The sequence below is a fragment of the Cervus elaphus genome, chromosome 23 (assembly GCF_910594005.1).
Source record: "Cervus elaphus chromosome 23, mCerEla1.1, whole genome shotgun sequence".
NCBI classification, from domain to species: Eukaryota; Metazoa; Chordata; class Mammalia; order Artiodactyla; family Cervidae; genus Cervus; species Cervus elaphus.
In genome coordinates this window covers 9,958,659-9,983,084 of record NC_057837.1, presented here as the reverse complement: position 1 = coordinate 9,983,084, position 24,426 = coordinate 9,958,659, and the positions used below count along the sequence as shown (strand labels likewise).

The 24,426-nt window shown below is 44.9% G+C and overlaps 1 protein-coding gene and 1 pseudogene across 4 annotated transcripts in view; both read left to right on the top strand.

The window, feature by feature from the left end:
- Positions 1-24,426, top strand: part of KIF16B (kinesin family member 16B) — a 279,477-nt gene that overhangs the window by 54,046 nt on the left and 201,005 nt on the right. For all 4 annotated transcript variants that reach the window (XM_043884699.1, XM_043884697.1, XM_043884696.1 and 1 more), the window contains 6 exons: positions 6,114-6,256; positions 8,248-8,416; positions 8,603-8,734; positions 9,862-10,037; positions 14,884-14,949; positions 18,910-18,969. In XM_043884699.1, coding sequence (XP_043740634.1) covers positions 6,114-6,256; positions 8,248-8,416; positions 8,603-8,734; positions 9,862-10,037; positions 14,884-14,949; positions 18,910-18,969 — 746 coding nt within the window. The remainder of the gene's footprint in view (positions 1-6,113; positions 6,257-8,247; positions 8,417-8,602; positions 8,735-9,861; positions 10,038-14,883; positions 14,950-18,909; positions 18,970-24,426) is intronic.
- LOC122681274 lies at positions 2,631-5,001 on the top strand (annotated as a pseudogene).

Here is a 24,426-nt window from a genome sequence, read left to right as displayed (position 1 = left end):
ACTATAGAGCTGGGTTTGTGGAGAGACAGGTTAATCAAACAGGGTAAAAATCAGAATCTACTGTCAATACTTAATGGGGATTTAGTTTCTAATAAATCTGCTGTTCAAACACTGGGGAATATGGGTTATTAACTTGTCTGGGAGAAAAAAAAATGGTACCAGAGCTCAGTTTTTATACTAGAGTAAATGGCAAATGGATCAAAGATTTAAATGTGAAAAGTGACATAATGACTGCAAGAAACCCTGGATTACTTTTTTCTGGAAATTTGGAGAAGGGAGGGCTTTTAAAATTGTTTAGTTAAAATCCAGAAGCCATGAAATAAAAGTGTTAAATTTGAAATGCTGAAACAAAACAAAAACTGAACTTTATACTTGGTAGAAACACCATAGGCAAAGTGAAAAAACAACTTACAAGGCAGAGAGGATCTTTTCAAGTTTCAGGCAAAGGACTTGTTTTCCTAATATATAAGGAGCTCCTGTAAATTGCAGACAGCTCCACTACCAAGGAGAAAAATGAACAAAGGATGTGACTAGGTTGTCCACAGAAATATTGATGATTTCTAATCAGTATTTTAAAAAATTGATTTAAATGTGTTAATTTCTGCTATACAGCAAAGTGATTCAGTTATACATATGTGTGTGTGTGTATATTTTAAAAAGACTCTCCTCCATTATGGTTAATCATAGGATATTGAATATAGTCCTCTGTGCTATATACAGTAGGACCTTGTTGTTTATCCCTTCTGTATATAATAGCTTACATCTGCTGACCTCCGCCTCCAACTCCATTCCTCCCACAACCCCCTCACCCTTGGTCTGTGTCTGTGATTCTGTTACTGTTTAATAGATAGGTTCATTTGTGCCATATTTTAGAGTCCACATAGAAGTGATATCATGTGATATTTGTCTTTTTCTTTCTGACCTAATTCACTTAGCATGATAATCTCTAGTTGGATCTATGTTGCTACAAATGGTATTGATTGATTCTTTTTTAATGATGTATATACACACACGTGTATATATATATGTATGCATCTCACATCTTGATTTATCCCTTCATCTTTTGAGGGATGTTTGGGTTGTTTCCATGTCTCAGCTCTTGTAAATAGTGCCGCTGTAAACACAGGAGTACATGTACCTTGGCTGGCTGCATATCTAGGAATATACAGCCTGTGAATTGCTAGAGCATACGTAATTCTACTTTGGTTTTCTGATGAACCTTTATACTGTGTGCGCAGTGGCTGCGCCAGCTTACATTTGCCACCAGCAGTGGAGGAGGGTTCCCTCTTCTCCATATCCTCTCCAGCATTTATTTGTAGATTTTCAAAATGATGGCCATTCTGACCAGGGGTGAGGGAGTACCTTGTAGTTTTGATTTGCGTTTATCTAATAATGCTGAGCATCTTTTCATTTGTCTGTTGGCCACCTGGAAATACGCATGATTTTTAAATGAAGGAAAGAAAGATTGACCTCACTAATAATCAGAGGAAAGCAGAATAAAAGTTCTTTGAGGTAGCTTCTGTTACCTGTCCCCAGCAGCTGTAAGGAACCTGATGGGAGTGTGTTGGGAGACACAATGCAGTCTTATGCATTGTTACTGTTGTGTGTAAATTGCCTTCTATGGAGGACAGTTTTGCAATATCCATCAACAGTTTGCATATGCTTCAATATAGAAATTCCACCCTCTTAAGAATTTCAGTTCAGTTCACTCAGTCGTGTCCGACTCTTTGCGACCCCATGGACTGCAGCACGCCAGGCCTCCCTGTCCATCACCAACTCTGGGAGTTTACTCAAACTCATATCCATTGAATTAGTGATGCCATCCAACCATCTCATCCTCTGTCGTCCCCTTCTCCTCCTGCCTTCAATCTTTCCCTGCATCAGGGTCTTTTCAAATGAGTCAGCTCTTCGCATCAGGTGGCCAAAATACTGGTGTTTCAGCTTTAACATCAGTCCTTCCAGTGAACACCCAGGACCAATTTCCCTTAGGATGGACTGGTTGGATCTCCTTGCAGTCCAAGGGACTCCCAAGAGTCTTGTCCAACACCACAGTTCAAAAGCATCAATTCTTCTGCGCTCAGCCCTCTTTATAGTCCAAGTCTCACATCCATACATGACCACTGGAAAAACCATTGCCTTGACTAGACAGTATTCTGGGGCCCCCGGCTTGAGAGAGCGAGCGTGGCTGCGGGTGCGCGGAGGGCGCGTGGGGGCAGAGGCGGTGTCGGGCCAAGCGCCCTTCCCCGCCCCTCTGGCACCCCGGCCCCCGTGTGCCCGCGCCTGTGCGCGCCCCGTGCAGCCCCCTGGACCCCGAGCCTCGCGCCGCTGGCGGGTCCGCGGATCCGCGCCCTCGCGGCCAGCCTCACCTGGCTGCGCCGGTCGCGTGCCACCCGGCCACAGCCTCGGTGACCAGCAGCGGTGGGGGACGCTGCTGAGTCGCAGAGAGCGCAGCCTGGCCACCGGCCCTGCTTAACGCGCTTTGCTGATTGGCCATTTTTACGAGTTTACAACTTTTCTAAGAACTTTTGTTGACAAAGCAACTTTTATTTTAAAGGCATCTCCCTTTTGTATTTAATCTAAAGAAGGATCTTGGGCAGTTTGTGGTTTGGTTTTGGCTTCGTTTCTAATTTTTTTTCCTCTTTGTTGACTTTGGGGTTTGGATATTCCTACCACTTTGGACTCCCGAGGACCTTTTGGGCCCCCACGTTAATGAGCCACCTGGCGAGTCTGATGTGGCCGCCAGCGAGGCGCCGCTTGTGTCCCTCCCCATGTTCGCGTCCGGCCTGGCGGGAAGGATGAGGTGCTCCGAATGACCGCTGGCAGAAGGAGCTCCCCCCACATGAAGCGGCTTCCCCGGTACTTCCCGGCCACCCCTACCTGGGTAGCCGCCGCGGCGACGGCCACCGACCTGGAGAGTGGTGGAGTTTGCAGCCGCAGCCCGGCCCTCCTGCCTGGGAGGGAGGCGGGGGAGTTCCGTGATCTCCTGGACCTGGACCTTATCCTCTCCAGCTCGCTGTCGCATCAGGAGCCCGTGGCCGCCACTGCGTCCTTGTAGGCATCAACCTCATCCTCGCTTTCCCCATGGAGCAGCGGACCCGCCAGCGCGCCCTCCACCTGCAGCCTCAGTGATCGATCCGGGCCGGGGGCGACCTGGGCGCAGCGGTGCGGGGCGGCGTGGGCGGCGGCTTCCTCAGCAGCGGGAGTCTGCACCCCCTCCGAAGGCTCCCATCAACCTGGCGGACATCAGTGATGTGAGCCCTTCCAGCGGCTTCATGGCCGAGCTTCTGTGGCCCGAATTGGACCCGGTGTGCATTCTGCCGCAGCGCCAGGTGGTGGACTGGTGGGCACGTTCGTGTTGAGGGCGCCTGAGTGCCCCTGGCAGCCAGTACGGCAGCCCGTCGGTCATCGGTGTTCGCACAGGCGGCCCGGACGGCAGCCACTCGGTGGTGGTGGGCCCTACAGCGGCGGGCCGCCGCGCGTGTGCCCGAAGATCAAGCGGGAGGCTGTCTCCTCATGCACTGTCGGTCGGCTCCTCCAGGCCCGCTTGGGCACTAGACCTCCGCTCAGCAGTGACCACCGGCAGCCTGCGCACGACTTTCTGCTGGGGCGGCATCTCCCCAGCAGGGCTACCCCGACCCTGGTCCCGAGGAACTGTCACCCTGCCCTGCCGCTCCCCCCGGGCTTCCATCCCCACCCTGGGCCCAACCACCCTCCCTGCCTGCCTGACCAGATGCAGACACACGTCCCACCGCGCCATGACCAAGCGCTGGTGCCAGCCGGTTCGCGCAGGCCGGAGGAGCCCAAGCCGAAGAGGAGGAGGAGGTCGTGGCCCCGGAAATGGACCGCCTCTCACACTTGTGATTACGCAGGCTGCGGCTAAACCTGCAGGGAGAGTTCTCATCTCCAGGCACACCTGCGCACCCCACACAGGTGCACACAGGTGCGAAACCTTCCCACTGTGACTGGGATGGCCGAGGGTGGAAGTTTGCCCGCTCAGATGAACTGACCAGGCACTATGGCAGACACCCTGGGCAGTGCCGGAAGTGCGACCGGGCATTCTCCAGGTTGGACCACCTCCCTTAGACACGAAGAGGCACTTTTAAATCCCCGAACAGTGGATGTGACCCGCACTGCCAGAAGGGAATTCAGTCTTTTTTACCTTTCACACTGTCTTCCTGGTGAGGGGAGGAACCCAGCTAGAAAGCACTACAGTCATGGTGAAGTTCCCAAGGAGTAAACTTGTGAATGGATAATCAGGAGACACAGGAAACCAAAAGACAAACTCAAAAAAAACAAAACAAAAAAACAGATGGGGTCTGTGACTGGATCTTCTAGCGTTCCAATTCTAAATCCAACTTGAATATATATATTTCTGGACAAAACGTCAAGGGGGTGACTGGAAGTTGTGGATATCAGGGTATAAATTAGATCTGAAAGTTGGGGGGAGGGAAGACCAGAACCCCTTGAATTGTTTTGATGCAATATAAGCATAAAGATCACATTGTATTCTGTTTGCCTTCTAAAAGTCATTATGACGCTCTTAGAAGAAGAGGAAGAAATTCAGGTACAAAAAATGGTGTTTAATAGCCTAAACAATGGTTCTTGGTAAGTCTTGGTTCTAAAGGTACCAAATGAGGCCCAAGTTCTCAAACTGCTGCTTACTTTGACAGGGAAAAATCTGTTTTTGTCTTCTGATCTAAATTTATGATCTAAGTCAGGTAAATACACCTGGTTTACTTTAATCTTTTATATAGTCTGTTATGTATTGTGGTTTCAGATGTGCAATAATTTGTACAATGGTTTATTCCCAAGTATGCCTTAAGCAGAACAAATGTTTTTTTCTATATAGCTCCTTGCCTTAATAATATGTAATATAAATTTAAGCAAACTTCTATTTTGTATATTTGTAAGCTACAACGTAAAAAAATGAACGTTTTGTGGAGTTTGTATTTTGCATACTCAAGGTGAGAATTAAGTTTTAAATAAACCTATAATATTTTATCTGAAAAAAAAAAAAAAGAATTTGTCCTGCAGAATTATTCACATATTCATAAAAACCTGTGTACAAGGTTATTTGTAGCAGCATTGCTTGTATTGAAAGCAAACACTCAAAACAATGTCTGTCGTCTCAATAGGAGATATTAAATTGGTTATGGTACATACATACAGTCTAGTGCTAGTACAGTCTAGCCATAAAAATGAATGAGGGATCACTTTGATACACAAAATTCTTCAATGTATTATTACACAGAAAAAAGCAAGATGCAAAACAATGTGTATGGTATGCTACCATGTGTAAAAGGAGGAAAAAGATGGTTTAATATTTATGTAATGCCCTGTATACATATGGCTTATTTCTAGAAAGTTTTGGGAAAATGAGAATGTTGGGTTGCTTGACAGGAAAGTGTGGGGTAGGTTATCAGATGGTGGAGGGGAAAGACCCTTGAACAGTGTACTTTTTGTAGTTTTTGACTATAAAAGCATATGAATGTTCTCAAGAAAAATGAATGAAAAGTTTCTTTAAAAAGGATTTTAAAGAATGTGATCGTGTTTTGCATGGAGGTAGTGTTTGCATTTTCCCTGACTGTGATTAGGGCTAATGGTGTTGACTGTGATATCTCGCGGTTATCCTGAATACCCTATGCGATAGGCATGCCCTATCAGGAGAGGTGACCGAGGCTCAATGACGTTAAATGACTTCTTCACAACCTTACGAGTCCACTGGTCAGCCACCGAGCTGGACTTGACCCGAGGCAGTTAGCTCCTGAGTCTGCGTTAGAAACCACCACAGGTTTCTGCAGGTGCAAATGCATGTGCCCTCAGTCGTGTCCGACTGTTTGTGACCCCATGGACTGTAGCCTGCCAGGCTCCTCTGTCCGTGGCATTTCCCAGGCAAGAACTATGGAGTAGGTTACCATTTCCTTCTCCAGGGGAGCTTCCGCACCCAGGAATCGAACCCTGCTCTCCTGCATTGGCAGATGGATTTTTACCCCTGTGCCACTTGGGAAGCGCACAGATCTTACAGTCGTGTATTATTTTGTAAAGGTACCTCCTCTCTTCTTGCCTCTACTATCTACTGGGGAGATTTCTTCACCCTCCTCTTTTTTTTTCAGATTTATCCAAACATTTAGTGCAGAATTATGGTGATGTTGAAGAGCTTATGGACGCAGGAAACATCAACCGGACCACCGCCGCCACGGGGATGAATGACGTCAGCAGCCGGTCTCATGCCATCTTCACCATCAAGTTCACGCAGGTGAGGGCAGTCGTGGGCCGGGGGGCCTGCCCCTGAGCGCTTCACGTGCTCATCAGCGCCGGCTGCAGACTGGTCTCTGCTGAGCCGGGGGCCTCAGAGGCTCCCCACTGCTGTTTTCTTGTTCTTTAGACTTGAACATGCTCTGTGTGATGGTTTCTCTGCAGTTACAACCATGCTCATTTGAGATGTAGCCTGATGAAGACCCCTAAGGCATATTTAGCAGGCTTCTGCCCTGTTCTCCACATAAAAAAAGGTGCTATGTGTTTAGTTAAGCCAGAGTTTTCGTTGTTGCAAGCTCTGTGGTAGATAATGGGTTTCCAGAGAGAACAGCTGGAGGCCAGGGTGAGGAACTCATCACCTTGAGTGGTCTAAGGGGAGTGGTCCTTTATGGCTCCATGGAACTCACCCCACAATGCTAATTGTGATTATTAAAATGTATTAAAGGACAAGGGATGTTTTTACCTATTAATGTTCTGATCTGGAGGTGGAGAGTGTTTAGAATGCACGTGAAACTGACTCAGGGGAAATATGTTAACACCGAGGCCAGTGAAACCAATGAGCCTAAAAGTGTTGGGTCCTCTCAGTGCTCAGCACATTATTAGGAGTTTGGGGGAGTCTGGCCTGTATTAACCATTGAACATGTCAGGTAGAAAGACTTAGCGTAATTGATGAGGGGGATCAGAGAGCAAACAAGATGAAAAAATTCCCTAAGGTCAATTGGAATAACTCCTGATAAATTCTCCAGAAATGTGTACCTTTTATTACGTTTACTGGTTTTTCTCCTGTTTTCTGGTTAATGTGGATTAGGATGTGGCCATCCCTAGTTTCTAAGAGGCTTGCTTTTGTATTAAAATGCAGTAATTTCTTCTTGACATTTTGGTTCAGACTGTAAAACATATTAAAAGGTTAAAAGTCTTGGGAAAGAAAAATTTTGGTAAAATTCAGAATCAATACAGTATTTAAGATTTTTGCTATTTTATAATTGTGAAACAACTTGTATGTTAACATCAGATAACGGTTGCATGATCTTTCACATAATTGTCTATGTTTATCATATTTTGGAAAGCCATTATGCTTGTCTTGTTCAAGATTTTAGGTGAGAGCAAAACTAATTATTTGTTTACTTATATTTTTCTTTATGGAGTGAGTGCCCCTCAGGGCCTAGCTTCCTTCTTTCCCAGGGTCAGACTCAGCCCTTGTTGAATGACTGAGTGATTTGGATAATGGAATTCGTGATTCTTCAGAAAGTTTAAGACTCACATATGGTCGGCTTCTCGATAGAGGCCAATATAATTATTGTAATCAGGAAGAAGCCCAGTGAAAAAACAAAATTAAAAAATCTACCCTGAGAGATCACAGTGAGGAGTGGGAAATAATTAGAACTTGTATTGGTGGTTTAGTCGCTAAGTCTTGTCTGGCTCTTGTGACCCCGTGGACAATAGCCTGCCAAGCTCCTCTGTCTGTGAGATTCTCCAGGCAAGAATACTGGAGTGGGTTGCTATTTTCTTCTCCAGGGGTTCTTCCTGACCCAGGGATCAAACCCGGGAGTCTCCTGCATTATAGGCAGTTTCTTTACCAACTGAGCTATGAGGAAAGCCCTTGAACTTGTGTTATAAACACATAAACATAGGTGGCAAGCCTGGATGGGAGGGGAGTTTGGGGGAGAATGGAGCCATGTGTATGTATGGCTGAGTTGCTCTGATGTGCACCTGAAATGATCACAGCATTGTTCATTGACTGTATTCTGATATAAAATAAAAAAGTTAAAAGAATTTAGTCAACCAAAAATAATTTGATTGCTAAATATGTTGCCAGTCCAATGCTAGTTATCAATGAGGAAGTAAAAGATTTTGTTTCTGTTAAATAATAATCTAGTTGGGGAGAGAAGGTTAATAAACATGAATGACACAGGAGAAAAACAAACACACAATGTTATATAAACATTGGCATTCTTCGTACCTCTTCCATTTTGCATTTATATTTCACCATAGGCAAAGTTTGATTCTGAAATGCCGTCTGAAACCGTGAGTAAGATCCACTTGGTCGACCTCGCGGGCAGCGAGCGGGCGGACGCCACTGGTGCCACGGGGGTCCGGCTGAAGGAAGGGGGCAACATCAACAAGTCCCTTGTGACACTGGGCAACGTCATTTCTGCCTTAGGTGGGTTCACCCTCGTCTCCTGCCTCTTCCCGGTGCTCCACGGTGGCGTGAAGAGCTTAGGTTTCATGTTTGTCTTACAAACTAGAGTAACAGCTTCAAGGTTTTTTGAAGCCAAGTTCAAGAAAAAAAAAAACCAACCTTTAATAATTGTCTTTGCCTTCCCCCACCTTTTCTTTCTCCCTGCAGCTGATTTATCTCAGGATGCAACAAACCCTCTTGTAAAGAAGAAGCAAGTTTTTGTGCCTTACAGGGATTCTGTTTTGACTTGGTTGTTGAAAGACAGCCTCGGCGGAAACTCTAAAACGATCATGATAGCCAGTAAGAAGTTTTGTTTTTTTTCTTCTCAACGTATGGTGTTTCATATGAACTGATTGTGACTATTTTAAGTTTAAAGTATTTCATTAGGCAGTAGCACCTCTTTATTTAAAAAAGAAAAAGAAATTTTCTATTTTGAAGAAAAATACTGTGATCCAGTCTGCAGTATGGTATTATTGCCTCTTTCCCCCTCTTCCTGGTTACATTAGCTTGCCGTTTTCTTGATTATGCAAACTGACGTCCGTGCAGGGTGACCCTCAGTGGTGCTTAAAGTATAGGACAGAAACTTCCAACTCTGCCAACTCATGCCAACTTTAGACATAAACTAAAAATAACCCAACTTTGTTTTTCTATTTAAAAGCAGAAAATAAGGAATTTAAGAATTGAGGGGAAAAAGTGTGGTAAATAGGGTAACAATAATCTACGTCTATGTTTTCACTAGTTAACAGGAAGAAGCAGAACAGAGGGGAAAATGTGCCAGGGGGAGATAACTGTTGAGAATTTCCCTTCCAGCTCCACCCCCACCCTCTTTTCTTGTCTCCACGTCTCCTCCTGCCCAAGCCATGCAGTCCCTGTGGAGGCCAGGGGTCTTCCCAGGGGTGTGCACCCTAGATGCAATTGTGTAGTCACTTTAGCTCTAAAGTTTGTTGGGGTTGAGGTGGGGATGTGATCAACCAAAGCTTTGGGAGGAAGAGCATTAGCTGATCTACAGACTCTTCATAGAAGTTTATCACACTCTGGGTTTTCATAGGTGGTAGGTTTTGCCAGAACTCTTTTAAAAGGATTTAAATTTCTGCTTTATCTTGAGAAGCGTAAATAGTCTTGAAATCCTCTACTTATATGTTCAACAGAGGAAACTCCCTAAGTTGCAATGGAGTGTTTCCAATCTTGTTTTAGATTTGGTTAGATGGCTGATTCTAAACTGAAGAAGAGTGAAATGGCATTTAATTTGGCATAGTGAGCACTTTTCCTATGAGTCCCAGATAATTTGTAATATTCATGACTGCAGTTATGAATATTTAGTCTATCCAGCGACCTGGGGTTAATCTGACTTTTAAATTACAAACCAACTTTGTGTTAAATGAAACAGAGTGCTGGATAAATTATTTTTTTGAATTCATTCTTCACAGCCATTTCACCTGCTGATGTCAATTACGGAGAAACCCTAAGTACTCTTCGCTATGCAAATAGAGCCAAAAACATCATCAACAAGCCTACCATTAATGAGGACGCCAACGTCAAGCTCATCCGTGAACTGCGAGCCGAAATAGCCAGGCTGAAGACGCTGCTTGCCCAGGGGAATCAGGTTGGCTCTTTTCTGAGACTTACGGGTAATTTTCTTTGAGTAATGGCATCTATTTCTAGATCTTAATGAGACACTCATCTCGGGAGTCGTATTGATTTGAGTAAATAAGTGCTAAGTAAAGCTTTGAGTGAGTTAGCCCGGTCTCTCCTTAACATCACCGTCCTGTTGGCCTTTGAATTCATTATATGCTCTGTGCTTAAGATTTTATCCACTAAACCCGAGATGATTAACTACCTAATAGTTATCAATTATGGATGGAAATTTAGCATGCAGTAGGATTAGCAGCAAAATCTCCATTAGTGGAAGGAAATCGAGGTGCTTGGAGCAATGTTTAAAATTCTACCGAAGCATTTTATGACTTGAAGATGTATTTTAACAGAAGGAGAGACTCCTCTGAGCCCCTTTCTGAGTCTCTGTTTGGTACTTCCCCTTACAGCAGTGGTTAGTGATGCGGGGTCCTGAGACATCCCTGTGGCCAGGCGGAGGTGATGTGCCTGGGCCCCCACATGATGGCGGAAACAGCCTCCCTTCAGGATCCTTTGGGGTTTTTGTGAAGGAGCCTTGTCCTTTTCACTGTAGTCTTCTGCATGGTGCGTGTACCAAGCTACTTCTGTGATCATAGTGTGATCCATGCTGGTTGGTTGAGACACTGTCATGAGAGAAAGTCAGGATCACTTTTTAAAACACTCAAGTTAAAGTGGGGTTAGAAATAAAGAGGGACTTCCCTGGTGGTTGACTAATTGAGACTATGCTTCCAAAGCAGGGGGCATGGGTTTGGTCCCTGGTTGGGGAATTAAGATCCTACATCCTGCATGATATGGCCAAGAAAAACAACCCCCAACATTTCTTCCCATTTTCCTAACCCATGAATGGATGTCTGAAGTGTATCATTAAAAAAAAAAACAAAGAACCCAGCTTTTCTTTAAATGCACAGAGCTGTCTTTAGAGCAGCTTTCCCTCCAGGAGCATGGGGCCCCTGAAGCCCTTGACATCCCTTGAGCGGTTTGACTCATGAGACTCAACAGGCCAAGAGCCTCACAGAGTTTCCAGCATCCTGAAAGCCCCGAGAGTTGCTGTTCTCCAAACTAGGGGACTGGAGTGGGCTGGGAGCTGATCTCTGCACCTAAAAATAGCTCCACACAATTGTACTCTTTCTTTTTTTTTAATCTTTTGGCTGTCCTGCTCCACGTTTGGGATTAGTACCTTGACCAGGGATCGAACCCTTGCACCCTGCATTGGCAGCTCAGAGTCTTAACCCCGGGACCACCAGGGGGGTCCCAGTGGTGCTTTCTGACGTGGAACTTCCCTGTATGTGCGTGGAAGCCGTCAGTCAGCACGACGGGTCCGGCAGCTCGTGGTGTTACCAGGCTCGAATCACTGGTGACGCCAGCCACAGTTGTCATTTTCACTTATGTACTCTGTTATTGGGATCTTTTTTCAATGTTTTAAAAATATTTGTCTGAGGTAAACATATAAAGGTGGTTTGATAGGGTCACCCAGGCTACTGTGTGTGAAGGGAAGGACTTGGAAAATTTTTGTAGTTAACATTTACTAAGTCATGAGAATGAAGGAAAAGAAAGATCAGCCTGTTAAACATTAAACTGAGGAAGTCCTTGAAAGGAGCCTTATCACACCAGCAGGAAAACTTAATTCAAACGTTTGCAGATTCTGTCTGAGGAATGTCTCAGAGGTGTCGTATATGCCAGTTGCCTTATACTTTGTGATCTTTGGTTCTCTTTCATGGCCAAAGACCACTACAGTCATTAAAAGGTTATTTTAGTTACTGTAGTTTTGGGCGTAAGGATGGAAAAGATTGTTGTGTATTTTAGGATACAGTGACGATAAACTCTGATAAACAATACGTTACAATAAAAATGAGTCCAATTTAAAATAATTTATCGTACCGTGAAGCTATAAATTGTTGTGAGACAATACAAGCTTATCCAAAATTAATTAAATTTGTGATGCTCAATAAAATTAAGCAGGGGTTCTTAAGCGCTCATTAGAAAAATCTCTGTATAAATTTTTTGGTGACATTCTTGTTTTCCCACAGTATCCTGTTCCAGATGCTGCTGTGGTTCATTGAAAATGCTGCTCAAGTGAGAGCTCCATTTCTGGGTTGTTGAAGTACAGCCAGATAAAAGCTCCTGCTTTTAATAATTTTGTGTTTAATAACTTGCCAACGCAAAATGCCACGTGTATGAGTTTCAAAAGCACAGTTAAATACAGCAAAAGATTCTGACACGTATCTGCTTCTCCTGCTGCATAGATTTATAGACAGATAAATATGCAGTGGTATATATGTATATATACATCCATGTGAACTCTCCATTGAAGAATGACACCCATTCTGAGTGTATGTATCTGTGAATTTTCACAAGCTGTATTCACCCATCTGACCTGCATTCTATCAAGAAACAGAACGTTTCCCAGTGCCCTAGAAACTCTCTTCACATTCATCTCCTAGACCCGCCTGCCCTTCCCCTCAAGGATAACCTCTATCCTGACTTCTTCAGGCAGGGTTAGTTTTTAGTTTTGCCTCATTTTGTTCTTTATATAAATGTAATCATGTAGTAAATACTCTTGTTCTTGCTTTTATATAAGATCAAATATATGGAATTTCAAAATGTAGACCTATAAAACCCGTTTCATAAAGTTCCAGACAGGCAAGGGTGCTGGCCTGTGGTACAGGCTGGGGAGGTGATGGAGTGCAGGCAGCAGGATTGACGGACAAGGGAAAAGTGAAAGGGAGAGGACAGACTGAGGGGCCTCACGGGGCTGGCGGGAGTGTGCTGGGCACCGGATGATGTGGGCAGCTTGATGTGGGCACCGGATGATGTGGGCCTTGTGAGATTCATCCACGGTGGGACGTGTGGTTTCAGGTCCACGTATGATCATCGCTGTGCTGTGTTCCATCATACGAGTGTGCGCCCGCTCACCGGTTCTGTTTGATGGGCTTTGGAGATTTTCTCTTTGCTGCTATTGCTGCTGTGGACTGTCTTCTATGTGTCTTTTTGTGAACATCCAGCTTCATTTCTGTTAAGTTTATACCGAAGAGTGGAATTGTGTCAGAAGGGGTACATAATGTTTGGTTTTAGTAGATAACTGCCAAATAATTTTTAAAGGTTTTTATACCAACTTATATCCCACTATTAATACATGAAAGTGCCAGTTCTAGTTGCATCAGGTCCTTGCCAATAGCTGGTATTACCTATTTTTTCATCATAGACCATTCTGATGGGGCATCGTGGTATCAAAGAATGATTGTAGTTTCCGTGTCTCCAATGATTAATGAAGTCAAGCGTTTGGATATCTTCTCTTTTCACATGTTCTCTTTTGTTATATTTAAAGCATCTTTTCAGACTTCTGCTTTGAGTTTGGCAGAGAGAAAATGTCCATTAACTTTTCTCTCTTAAATGTGTCTGAAGATAGCAGGAAAATTAACAATATAGAAATAGGCAGGAGCAGTCCAGGAAGCAAAGAAGTATATGAGTTAGAGAAGATGGAAGGAGAAAGGATTTCTCATTTGTGTAGCTGAAGTCGCAGGCAAACTTTGAATAATAGCTGGATAATAAAAGTGTCATTAAATGTAAACTTTCAAGGTAGACAACATCTCTGGGAGGGTCACAGAGTAAGGCTAGATGATAGCGTGTTTGTGAAGATGGGCAAAAGCAGACCAGGTAGTCAAGGAAATAATGATAGCCTGTGTGGAGGAGAGACAATGAAAATAGTCATGCATGTAGATGATTAACACATTCCCTTCTGGAAATTTATTCTGTTGATACTGCTTTGCATACTGTAGGCGGCTGGTATAAGATAGGCACTGTAACATCACTGGTAAAGCAGAAGATGAGGAAAACTACCAGTCCATTAAGAGGAAACTGTGGGCATAAATCGTAGAATAACCGCACAATGGAGTGCTGTACAGTGGAACCGGAGTTGTTACAAAGAATAAAATAGATTTATTTGTACTGAATTTTTCCCAAGATAGATTGTGAGATGAAAAAGGCAATATTCAGAATAGCGTTCATGCTGTTTATGTTTGAAAAACAACACAAACGCACTTGCATATGACCAGAATAACTGCACAGCAGAATGGGTGAGACCGGTTGCCCATGGCCTGGAGAGGGGGAGAGGGAGGGAGACCCCCTTCCGTTTTCCTTTCAGGTAATGTCGTCCGGGACCCTGCGTTCCTGCCTCTCGGGTTGTGAGTTACGAATGCAGTCAAAGCCCGCGTGCGCTCTGCCTGGCTGGGTCTCCCTCTCCCGTCCCTGCCTTGCCTCGTCCCCTCAGGGTGAACCTGATTTTGGGGTTTATCACTCTCACACCCATCTTTGCAACACAGAAAAGGAAATGGACACAGACTGTGGCCCAGCCTTACTGTAACAGGGTGTGATCCAGCAGTGGTGATAAAGGAGGGTCATTTGCACGTGTCAGTGTGGATAAATCTCAGAAACCTCTGGTTAAATAACCCCGCTTTTTGAACCTGTACTTCGTGCACATTGAAAACGGATGAGTCCTTCAGGATCCAGGGATTTAGACTGTGTTTGATTTTGATAAAATGTCAGCCCGTTATGTGTTTGTCTTTTTCCTTGTCTTTGCTGATTTGTGTTGCAAATGTAGTTTTACCAGGATGCTGTGGTTTTTTTCATATTATGAGGCATGTACCCTGCGGATTAAAGATTTTGTGGTGACTAACACTTTTGAGGAGGTGTGGGAAAATAAATACTTTTCACCTCTAATAGTTTATGTGGCAGTTTTTGATGATTTACAGTGTCAGGGCAGACCCTTCCTCTGAATTATCGGTGTACACTCATTGCCGCTGCTTTTTGTGGTTTGATTGCAGATTGCCCTCCTGGACTCCCCCACAGCCTTAAGTATGGAGGAGAAACTTCAGCAGAACGAAGCCAGAGTAAGTGACACCTTAACTTGTTTTTGTTTTTTTTTTTTAATCGTGAGTTTCATTATTTTAAGTGGATTCTTTTTTAGTATTGGGTTGGCCAGTAAGTTTGTTCAGGTTTTTCCACAAGATGTTACAGGAAAACCCAAACAAACTTTTTGGCCAGCCCAGGACTTGCTGTCTGAGACTCAGTTTCTCTCTTCATGACAGTTAACACTCCCGTCCGAGCTTTAAAGACGCACACTCGTTGACTTCCGGTGTATCTCCTGTGTCCTCTGTGACTTAATAGATGGGTTTGTCTGGTAGTCAAGGGTTGAATGCAGCTGAGACTGGGCCATTGCGCGAGGCGGTGAGGCTGGTGGACCTTCAGGAGAGGGAGGCTCTGTTCACATGCTGGTCCCCACAGCCTCACCATGGGGTGTTTTGGTCATCCTTTTACTTATTAGTGGGAATTGCAGCACTTAGGGAATCACTGAATACTCTGGGAAGGTGCTTAGCTGCTCTTAAGCAAACTGGGATTTGAGGTTGGAAGAGAGAGTGTCCTGGGCTGAAGTCAGTATTATGTGCTGGTGCTTTCTGAAAATTAGTTTCATGGATGACCTGCTTCTATACTGTCTTTTTTTTCTTTTTAAAAGAAAAAGACCTTCTGTGAAAAGAGAAACAGGTATTAATAACGTTTTCAGAGTGGATTTTGTTCACTGTGCCAAATGGTTAAAGCAGATTGAGAAAGAAAGTAGGATTCTGTTGGTAAAGCTCTTTCAAGAATACACAATATTGAAGATATAAAAATCACAGTGTAGTTAGGAACTTGTTGACACTTCCTGGATAATTATGCTGATTAATTTGCTGATAATAGCATTAGTGAAAACATTAGTTTCTTAATCCCTATTTTTCTCTTGACATTTTATTTTTTGGTACTTCAGATTTTAATTTTGAGGACTTTTGATGTGTCTGGATTGTATGTGTTCATCGCTCAGTCGTATCCAACTCTTTGTTATCCTGTGGACTATCTTAGCCCGCTGGCTCCTCTGTCTATGAAATTCTGCAGGCAAGGATGCTTTCTTCAGGGCCATTCTTTCTTCAGGGCGTCTTCCTGACCATTCTTTCTTCAGGGCATTTTCCTGACCTAGGGATTGAACCCAGGTCTCCTGCATTGCAGGCAGTCTTTACCATCTGAGCCACCAGGGAAACCCTTGATATGTGTGGATATAGTCTTAAATTATTTCTTACTGATAGTTTTCAGGAATACCTAGCAAGTTAATAGAAACCAATAAACATTTTAATTTTTTTTTAAACATTTTAATTTGAATCATGATACATGTGGGGACAGACATGACTCTTGTTAATAGCATTTTCTAAATTTTCATCTCTTCTTTTGCTGACCTCTTAAAATTGTTTGCCATCCACTTGGCTCTAAATTTTATCACCTGGTCACATTGTGAGAGGTGCTATCAGACTTTACATTTTTTTCCTGAATTTTAAAAATAAGGATTATTTGGTTTAAATTCAGTGGTAAAAGAAACCCAAGGCATACTTACAGTTCTTCGAAAGCTGGAATTATTTGATTGAATTGGAAAAGGATTAATTAGCTTACGTTTCTTCAGGGAGAACTTACCTGTTGGTGAAATCCCAAAGCATACTTTGTTAAATAGTTGGTGTTTCTCAGATAAATTGCCAGTGAGAACCTGTTAACTGATTATTACAAATTAGTAAATTCATCACCCCAGTCTCTTCTATGTCTGTAGGGAGAGAAGGTGTATGAATATTCCCTCTCTGAAAGCTTTTCCATCACAAAAAGCCCTGTGACCCATGGGGCTGGCGTCACTTGAGTGATGAAAGGAAGCCTGTGTGTGTGGCTGGCCCAGGGGGGCGGGCAGGACAGCCTTGCCTGACAAGTACCAGTGAGCTAAAAAAGAAAGTAGAGAGGCTCAGTCCTGTTTCTTCTCTTACTAAGAGGATGATAGATTTGACATTAATAACTAGTTAAAGGAGATGTGTGTGTGCTCCTCTGTCCGTGGGGATTCTCTAGGCAGGAATACTGGAGTGGGTTGCCATGTCCTCCTCCAGGGGATCTTCCCAACCCAGGGCTCAAACCCAGGTCTCCCACACTGCAGGCAGATTCTTTACAGTCTGAGCCACCCGGGAAGTCCAAGAATACTGGAGTGGGTAGCCTATCCCTTCTCCAGGGGATCTTCCCAACCCAGGAATTGAACTGGGGTCTTCTGCATTGCAGGCATATTCTTTACCAGCTGAGCTACCGGGGAAGCCCAGTTAAAGAAGATGTGTTTTTAAAGCCTTTTATTTTGTATTGGGGTATAGCTGATTAACAGTGTTGTGGTCGTTTCAGGGGAACAGCAAAGGGGCTCGGCCGTACGTGTACATGCATCCATCCTCCCCCAGACCCCCGCCCAACCAGGCTGCCTCATGACATCGAGCAGAGTCCCCTGTGCTGTGCATTAGGTCCTCTGGTTATCCATTTTAAACCCAGCAGTGTGCACATGTCCTTCCCAAGTTCCCTAACTGTCCACCCTCCTCTCCCGCCCCCGCCGGCAATCCTAAGTTCATTCTCCTTCTCTAAGTCTATTTCTGTTTCGTAAGTAAGTTTATCTGTCTCATTTTAAGGAAGATATTTTTATTTTAAAAAAAACGCTATCTTAGAACTCCTGTAGTTAATTGCGGTAAGTGTTCAGTTGCTCAGCCATGTCCAACTTAGTGACCCCAAGGACAGCAGCCCACCAGGCTCCTCTGTCCATGGTCCTCTAGGCAAGAATGCTGGGGTGGGTTGCCATTTCCTTCTCCAGGGTGTTTGCGGTAAATTGAGGAGTAAAATGTCTAGCCATTGAATGAACAAGGTGAGTGAGAGGTATTTTGGTTTTGCTCTCGGATAAAGTACCACTCAGACTTTCTTGAAGGTTTCTGACTCACGTCCGTTTATGATACTTAATGGCCTGTGGAAAGTATCTTCCTCTTAGCATTGAGCACGTAATCCAGTGTATTCTGTGCTTCCACTTTGACCTGGTTGAACAGGGTAACTTACTGGTAGGGAGACCAGTCAGGTGGCCTGGGGTGGCGTCTGCTGCTGGGTGGGGAGATGGGGAGGTGGCAGGAACACTGAAGGACAGAAGCGAAGGGGCTTTGGGAGGGTGTGTGCCCCGCGCGCCCCCCAGCCCCGCGGAGGTCACTCTCTCTTAATCTGAAGTATGTTGCTTTCGACAGAATTTTCCATTCTTTTTTTCTACCTCTCAATCAGGTATTACTTTACTTCTTAATGAATCACTCACTCAGGTCATTTAAAAAGTCGTGTGGAACTAGCAGAGTATTTTCATTAACTGAGAAGCTATTTCCAACTGTGCTGTGTTTGACAGTGGGGGATATTTTCTCCCTTAAGTTACTGCAGACTGGAAAGAAGCTGATTATTATCAAAAAGATATTTTTACCTTTACTAAGAGTCAATTAAAGAGCCACCTTAAAAAAAAAAAAGATAAAATGAGATTTATAAACCCTATTAATTAGCTACAAAAGCAGATTATCTCCTAAAAGAAAACGGTTTCCAAGGTGATTTAATCATCACATCTAATTAGAAAGTAAAGTAAATCACCATTTCTTAGGACCTAAAGTATAATCAGGAAAAATTAACCCATGTAATGGGATGGTGGCATCTTTGAACTTGTAATTTTGGTTAATATCCAAGGAAGCAGCTTTTATTTAAGTACACCTTGAAAAAGACTGCTGTAAAGCTCTATGCAACTTGACAAATTTTTTTCTATTCTTTCCTTTGCTGTAATGTAGGTTGTAGGGTGAGATCAGCTTGTTTGATTTATATTTGGTGATGATACTTTGAGGCATTGCTATCTAATTTAAAAAAGTATAGTACATTCTTTTATAATCTATAAAAGTTTCAAAGCTTTCTAAAAGAAAATCACAGTAATTTTTTTTATAGAGCAATGACGTATGTATGTTTTTTTCTTTTAGGTTCAAGAATTGACCAAGGAATGGACAAATAAGTGGAACGAAACCCAAAATATTTTGAAAGTAAGGACTGTGAAAAGGTGTCATAATCTTACTGTGCTTGCTTAAGTAGGTAAACTCTTTTCTTTCTCCGTCAAATATGGCAGTTGTGTGCTTCGCTTAAGGTGAGGTCAGTGGAACTGGGTAGTGACTTTTGGGAGGTTGGGACTCTGGTTTGATTTTAAAGAAACAAAAAAGGGAACTATTAGTCATTAAAGCTGTGTGTTTAGAGATGATGCTCATACTTAAGGCATTCACTCTCACTTGTGGAGTTTTTTCCATTTTTGGCTCAACAGATGTTAAATTCCATTTAATATTCAAGAGCTCCCACTTTGTCTTTCTGCCTTTTGTTAAACCCAATATAAAAGCAATATGTTTAAAAAAAATGTAAGATGGATAGCCAGTGGGAGTTTGATGTGTGATGCAAGGCCCCCAGAGCTGGTGCTCTGTGACAGCCTGGAGGCAGGGGGTGGAAAGGGAGGTAGGAACGGGGTTCAGGAGGGAGGGGACACGTGGATGCCTGTGGCTGGTTCATGTTCACGGCGATGCATGGCAAAAACCATCACAACAGTGTAAAGTAGTTATCTTCCAGTTAAAAAAAATGAATTACAAAAAAAAAAAAAAAATACTTCCCTTGGCAGTACTGCAGAGTATGTGTGTAGCATGCTAGACTTAAGAAGTTTCTCAACTAGTAATTTCCTTCTGGAATTTTTTTCTCCTGTGTGTCTTAAAGGCTAGGCAATGATGGGCTGCATTTTTGGCAAGATTCGTGGTGAAAAGATGTCAGTAATAGCTTCCATGTTTCATACTTTATGCTTCACAATACACGTTTCTTTGTGGTCCCATTTTTTTGCTGAGTTGGTAGGAAACTTGTGTCATCTGTGGAGGATCAGCCACGTCAGGTTTGAGGTTCAGCCTGGAATTTCACACTTTGATAGCATCTGTCTGTCCTTACACGAGAGAAGGCGATTCAGAGATGATTACTGAATCCTGGGTTTTTTTAAGATCTGTGGAGGTAAAACTTGCCCAAAGGACTGAGGCCTCCCTTGAATATTGGTAGGATGATGAGGTTTAGCTGTGTGTCTTTGTAGAACCCTGACTTGGATGGCCTTCACGTGAGGAGGTGACCTTCGCACAGGGTTGAAGGGGGGACTTTTGAAGGCCTGCAATAGCCACTGAGTTGCTCGCTCTGAGAGTGGGGTCAGCATCGTCTTATGTGAAGCTTCCTTGTACCACATAGGCAGCCTGGCCTGCTCTGGGGGATACAACGCTTGTTTCTCACGAGGAGAGTTGAGCTGCAGTCCTCAGTGGCCGTGGGTCATGGTGGTCCCAGAGACATTCTTTCCAGCTGTGAAAAGGGATGCAGTAAGTGAGGCTTCTGCATCCAGACTTTCTTTTCTTTCCTCCCGATGATGATGATAGCATCATGTTATTTTCAGGTACTTTCTCAGCGTTTGTTTTGTCGAGAGGTTTTCGTGCAGGAAAACTGAGCAAAGACTTCAGTTGCATTTCTGAAGGGTTGGGTGGGAGTAAGCACGGGCAGAGATGAGACTGGTCATCATCGTCTCTGTTGCGCCCACTTGGAGGTGTTGGGGTCGCAGCCCCAGTGTTAAGAAGCCCGATTGTTGGACCGTTCATAGCATGATGTATACTTTCCTCAGCAAATTTGCCTGAGAGAGAGGACTAAAGTTCACTGCACGTAAGGAAAAGAGAAATCAAGTCATTCGCTATTTGCAAAGCCGTTGGTACATATTGTGCCTTATAGCACAGGCAGCAGTGCGGCGGTGAATGCGAAGATGCCAACCCCCCCTTTCTGCGGGGTCTCTCCTCGTCACTGTGCTGGGGTTTTCTAACAGCCCTGCAGAGCTGTCCACACTGAGAGTCACCATGGTGAACCCCTGAACCTTACCTAATGCTTTTTTTTCCCGAATGTTATTGTGGACCCTGAAGCTAAATAAATCCTCCTCCAGTTCCAACTCTGTTTTTCATAAATCTTACTATTTTTATTTTTTATTAACTTTTAAGATGAGAAGACTAGCGAGATGTTATGTGCTCAGTGTTGAAAGTTATGAGAAGGGCTCACGATGTTTCAGATTTTTCCCTTCTTTTGACCCGGCAAGCCCTTTTTAGATCTCTCTGCTGGTGTCTGTGTTTTAAACCCGTAGTTGCTTTCTGCTCACGTTTGGTGTTTTAAGAGCTGTCTTCATCTCTTATTGGAAGACAGTGCCTGAGGGCTGAGGTGAAGAAAAGGGCTACTTAGATACTTTTGAAAACATTCTTTGGAAACTGATGGGGAAAGAGATTGCTTTGCGATGAGTTCGTGTCTGTTCAGTTTGTGATTCTTCCTGGTGTTTTTGCTGCCCGACTGTTCCTTCATCAGCTCTTGTTCCAATCATGCTACAGAGAACCCACTCCAGTCCAGTGGCTTAAAACAGCGTGTATTGTCCCTCATGCCTGTGCATATTGGCTGCTTGGCTGGTCTGGCTGGGCTTGGAGCCAGGCTGCGGGGGGGTTCCAGGCCTGTCTGTCACTCTCTGGGACTGGCTGGTTGTCCTAGGCATGATCTGTGGTCATGGCCAATGTAGAAGCAGGCACACTTGGTCTTGCAAGCACATTTCAAGCGTCTGCACATATCATGATGGAAGCAAGTCTGAACAGAAAGTCAAGGAGGGAGAAGTGTATTTCACTCACTGGGCCATGGCAAGGGTATAAAGGTGTAATCTTGCTTTGAGATCAGTGGTTTAATCGACGTGTGCCCCTGTTAAAATACAAATCTTCAATTCTGGGACCTTGTTTTTCCACTGCATTTGCTTGTTCCTAGAGATGAGCCCAGTGAGGCAGTAGATTCCCAGGATCATCTTCACCATAGCGCTGGTCGTTGACTCTGGCAACTTGTCAGTGTTGTCCCTTCCAAGCCCTGATTCCTGAACATCCAAGGAGAGACCTTTGGAGAGAAGACAGAGGGTGAGATAGTCTGGGGGACTGAAGGGCAATGCGGGCTGCTTCAGTGCCTCTTGGTACACTAGGAGCCAGCCTTGTGGCCTTTTCTTTCCCGAGCTCTCAGATGCTCAGAAACCAAGGAGTGACTTTGTCCCCTTCTTTGTCATCTGGTCTGGCGCTTTCCTTGCTGCGGATGAGTGAAGAGTCATGTGTGTTGAGTGGGGTGAAGAGGGGGGTGAAAGGTACTCTGATGAGATGCTGGGTGTTTGCAGCTGGGCTGGTCACGCCATGGTGATAATTGCACGATGCTGGGGCTTGGCCCTTCCAGCTGCATCTCAGGCTTCAGTTCTCTTCCTGAGTCACTCGTGGGTTGTGTCATTTATCCTTAGCTTGAAAGTCAGGGTGGATGGCAACCTCTTCCTTGTATCTAAGGTCATGAGGCAAGAGGTGATAAAGTGCTCGGGATTATGATGCAAGTAGCTGATGACAGTGTAAAGTGTGTTGACCTTGAAGAGACATTTCTTAGGTGGGCAGTAATGCGGCCTTTATTATCCTCTATAGTTCACACTGTTTATCCATTCTTTTGCCTGTTAATGTACCTCCCTCATTTTCATTAATCTTTATTTCTAGAAATTAAAGTTTAGACTCCCTTGCTGGTCCCCAGAGGCACTGAGCTCCTTCCCAGTTCCATAGTTCCATCTGCCTTTAGCTCCTGGTCTCCCCCCGCCCTGCGCCTGCCTGACCAGATGCCTTGTGGGTCCCTGTCCTCACTGGGTGTTGGGTTCTGGGGGTCTCCTGGCCTGTGCCTGGTCTGCTCTGTCATCTCAGGTCCTCCCCTTCCCATGCCCCTCAGAACTCACCATGAAGCTCTTTCTGATCCCTCTTCTCTCCCACTTTTCAGATGGAATGATTTTGTTTTCCTCTGGCGTTTGTAAAGGCTTTTGGTTCTGCCTTGTTCCCAGCATTCATCATCATTGGAGTTTGGTGATCCTCGTTTTTTCTCCCTCTAAGCAGGAGCAGGACCTGGGCTCGGACTGTGTCTTGATCATTCTGTGTATCAGCTCCTAGAAACTCAACTGTTTCTCACAGAGCAGGCATATGGTGAAAAGTTACTGGTAGTAGTATCAAGGAACTAAAACAAAATCTTTATATTAGTTTGCTGGGACTATCATAACAGAACATCACAGACTTGAGGCCTAAGCAGCAGACATTTATTTGCTTGCAGTCCTGGAGGCTAGAAGACCAAAATCAAGGTCTCGCTGGAGTTGGCTTTTCCTGAAGCCTCCCCCTCTCCTTGGCTTATGCGCACTGCCTGCCCTCTGGGCCCCAAGCGGCCTCTCTGTGTGCCTGCGGCCCTGGGCACCCTCTGCGGCCTAATCTCCTTTTCTTATAAAGACATTGGTCAGATTGGACTAGGGCTTAGCCTCATGGCTTCTTATATAACATAATTATCTTTTTAAAGGCTATATCTCCGAAATCAACCACATCCTGAGTTACTGGGGCTTAGGGGTTCAGCATTTGAACTTCGGGGAGGCACATTTCAGCTCGTAACAACCACGACCCGCACACACCTGGTGAGCGGCGGGGGAGGTGACGCGAGGTGGTATGCAGGCGGCAGTCCTTGGCTGGAGCTCCTGCCTGTGCATTCCATCCTGTTTTCCTCATTACCATCTGAAAGGCTCATGTACGACTGTGTTCTTCATCCTCGGAAGGAATGTGGCCACGTTCCTGTTGACTACGGTCTGGTTCGCCCCTGGGGTCAGTTAGGTTTTGCTGCTCCGTGTGTGGTTCCTGGGCCAGCAGCATCAGTATCGTCCGCGCGCTGGTTGGAAGTGCAGGCTCCGAAGTCGGAACCTGTGTATTAATAAGATGCCCGGCTGACGGGTCTGCCCCTCCAGGTCTGTGTATTGGACCTGAAAAGCAGGGAAGGAATGGTGGGGCCATCCTGGACTCTCTTGCCCTCAGTCCGGGTTTTCCCTTTTCCTGCTCTGACCTGTATCGTGGGGAGCTACTGAGTGGGCTGCCCTGTGGCGGGTGGGATTTGCTGTGAGGGGTTGGAGGGAGGAACCAGAGCGTTCTCATGCCGTTTCCTTGAAGAATCCCTGGCGCGGTACCGCCTGGCGATACAGCCGTGACTTCCAGGGTCTCCTCCTTACCTGCCCCTCCTCCCGGGGCGCTGCTGGTTTCCTGGCCTCGTCAGCCCGTGGGTGGCCTCACCGGCTCCACCGGCTGCCGGCTCTCCCATCAGCAGGGTAACCAGCTCCCTGTCTTAGAGCCCCCGGGATGTGAACACCTGGCATTTCTGTCTGACGCTGGGCACTGCCAGCTGCTCAGAGTCCTTGGCTGCCCCAGTGGGTTTTTCATTCTGACTGAATTTGTCTCTAGCTGCTGTAACTGTTGGCTCTTGGAACTTAATGTGATGAATTGGCTTCTACCAGGCCTGGGGTTGGTGCATTCCAGGGCCTTCATGTCTGCCCACTTTCCGTGGCTTCCACGTGGCATTGGCTGCTGTGTATTTGGGATGGTTTATAAAGTGACTAC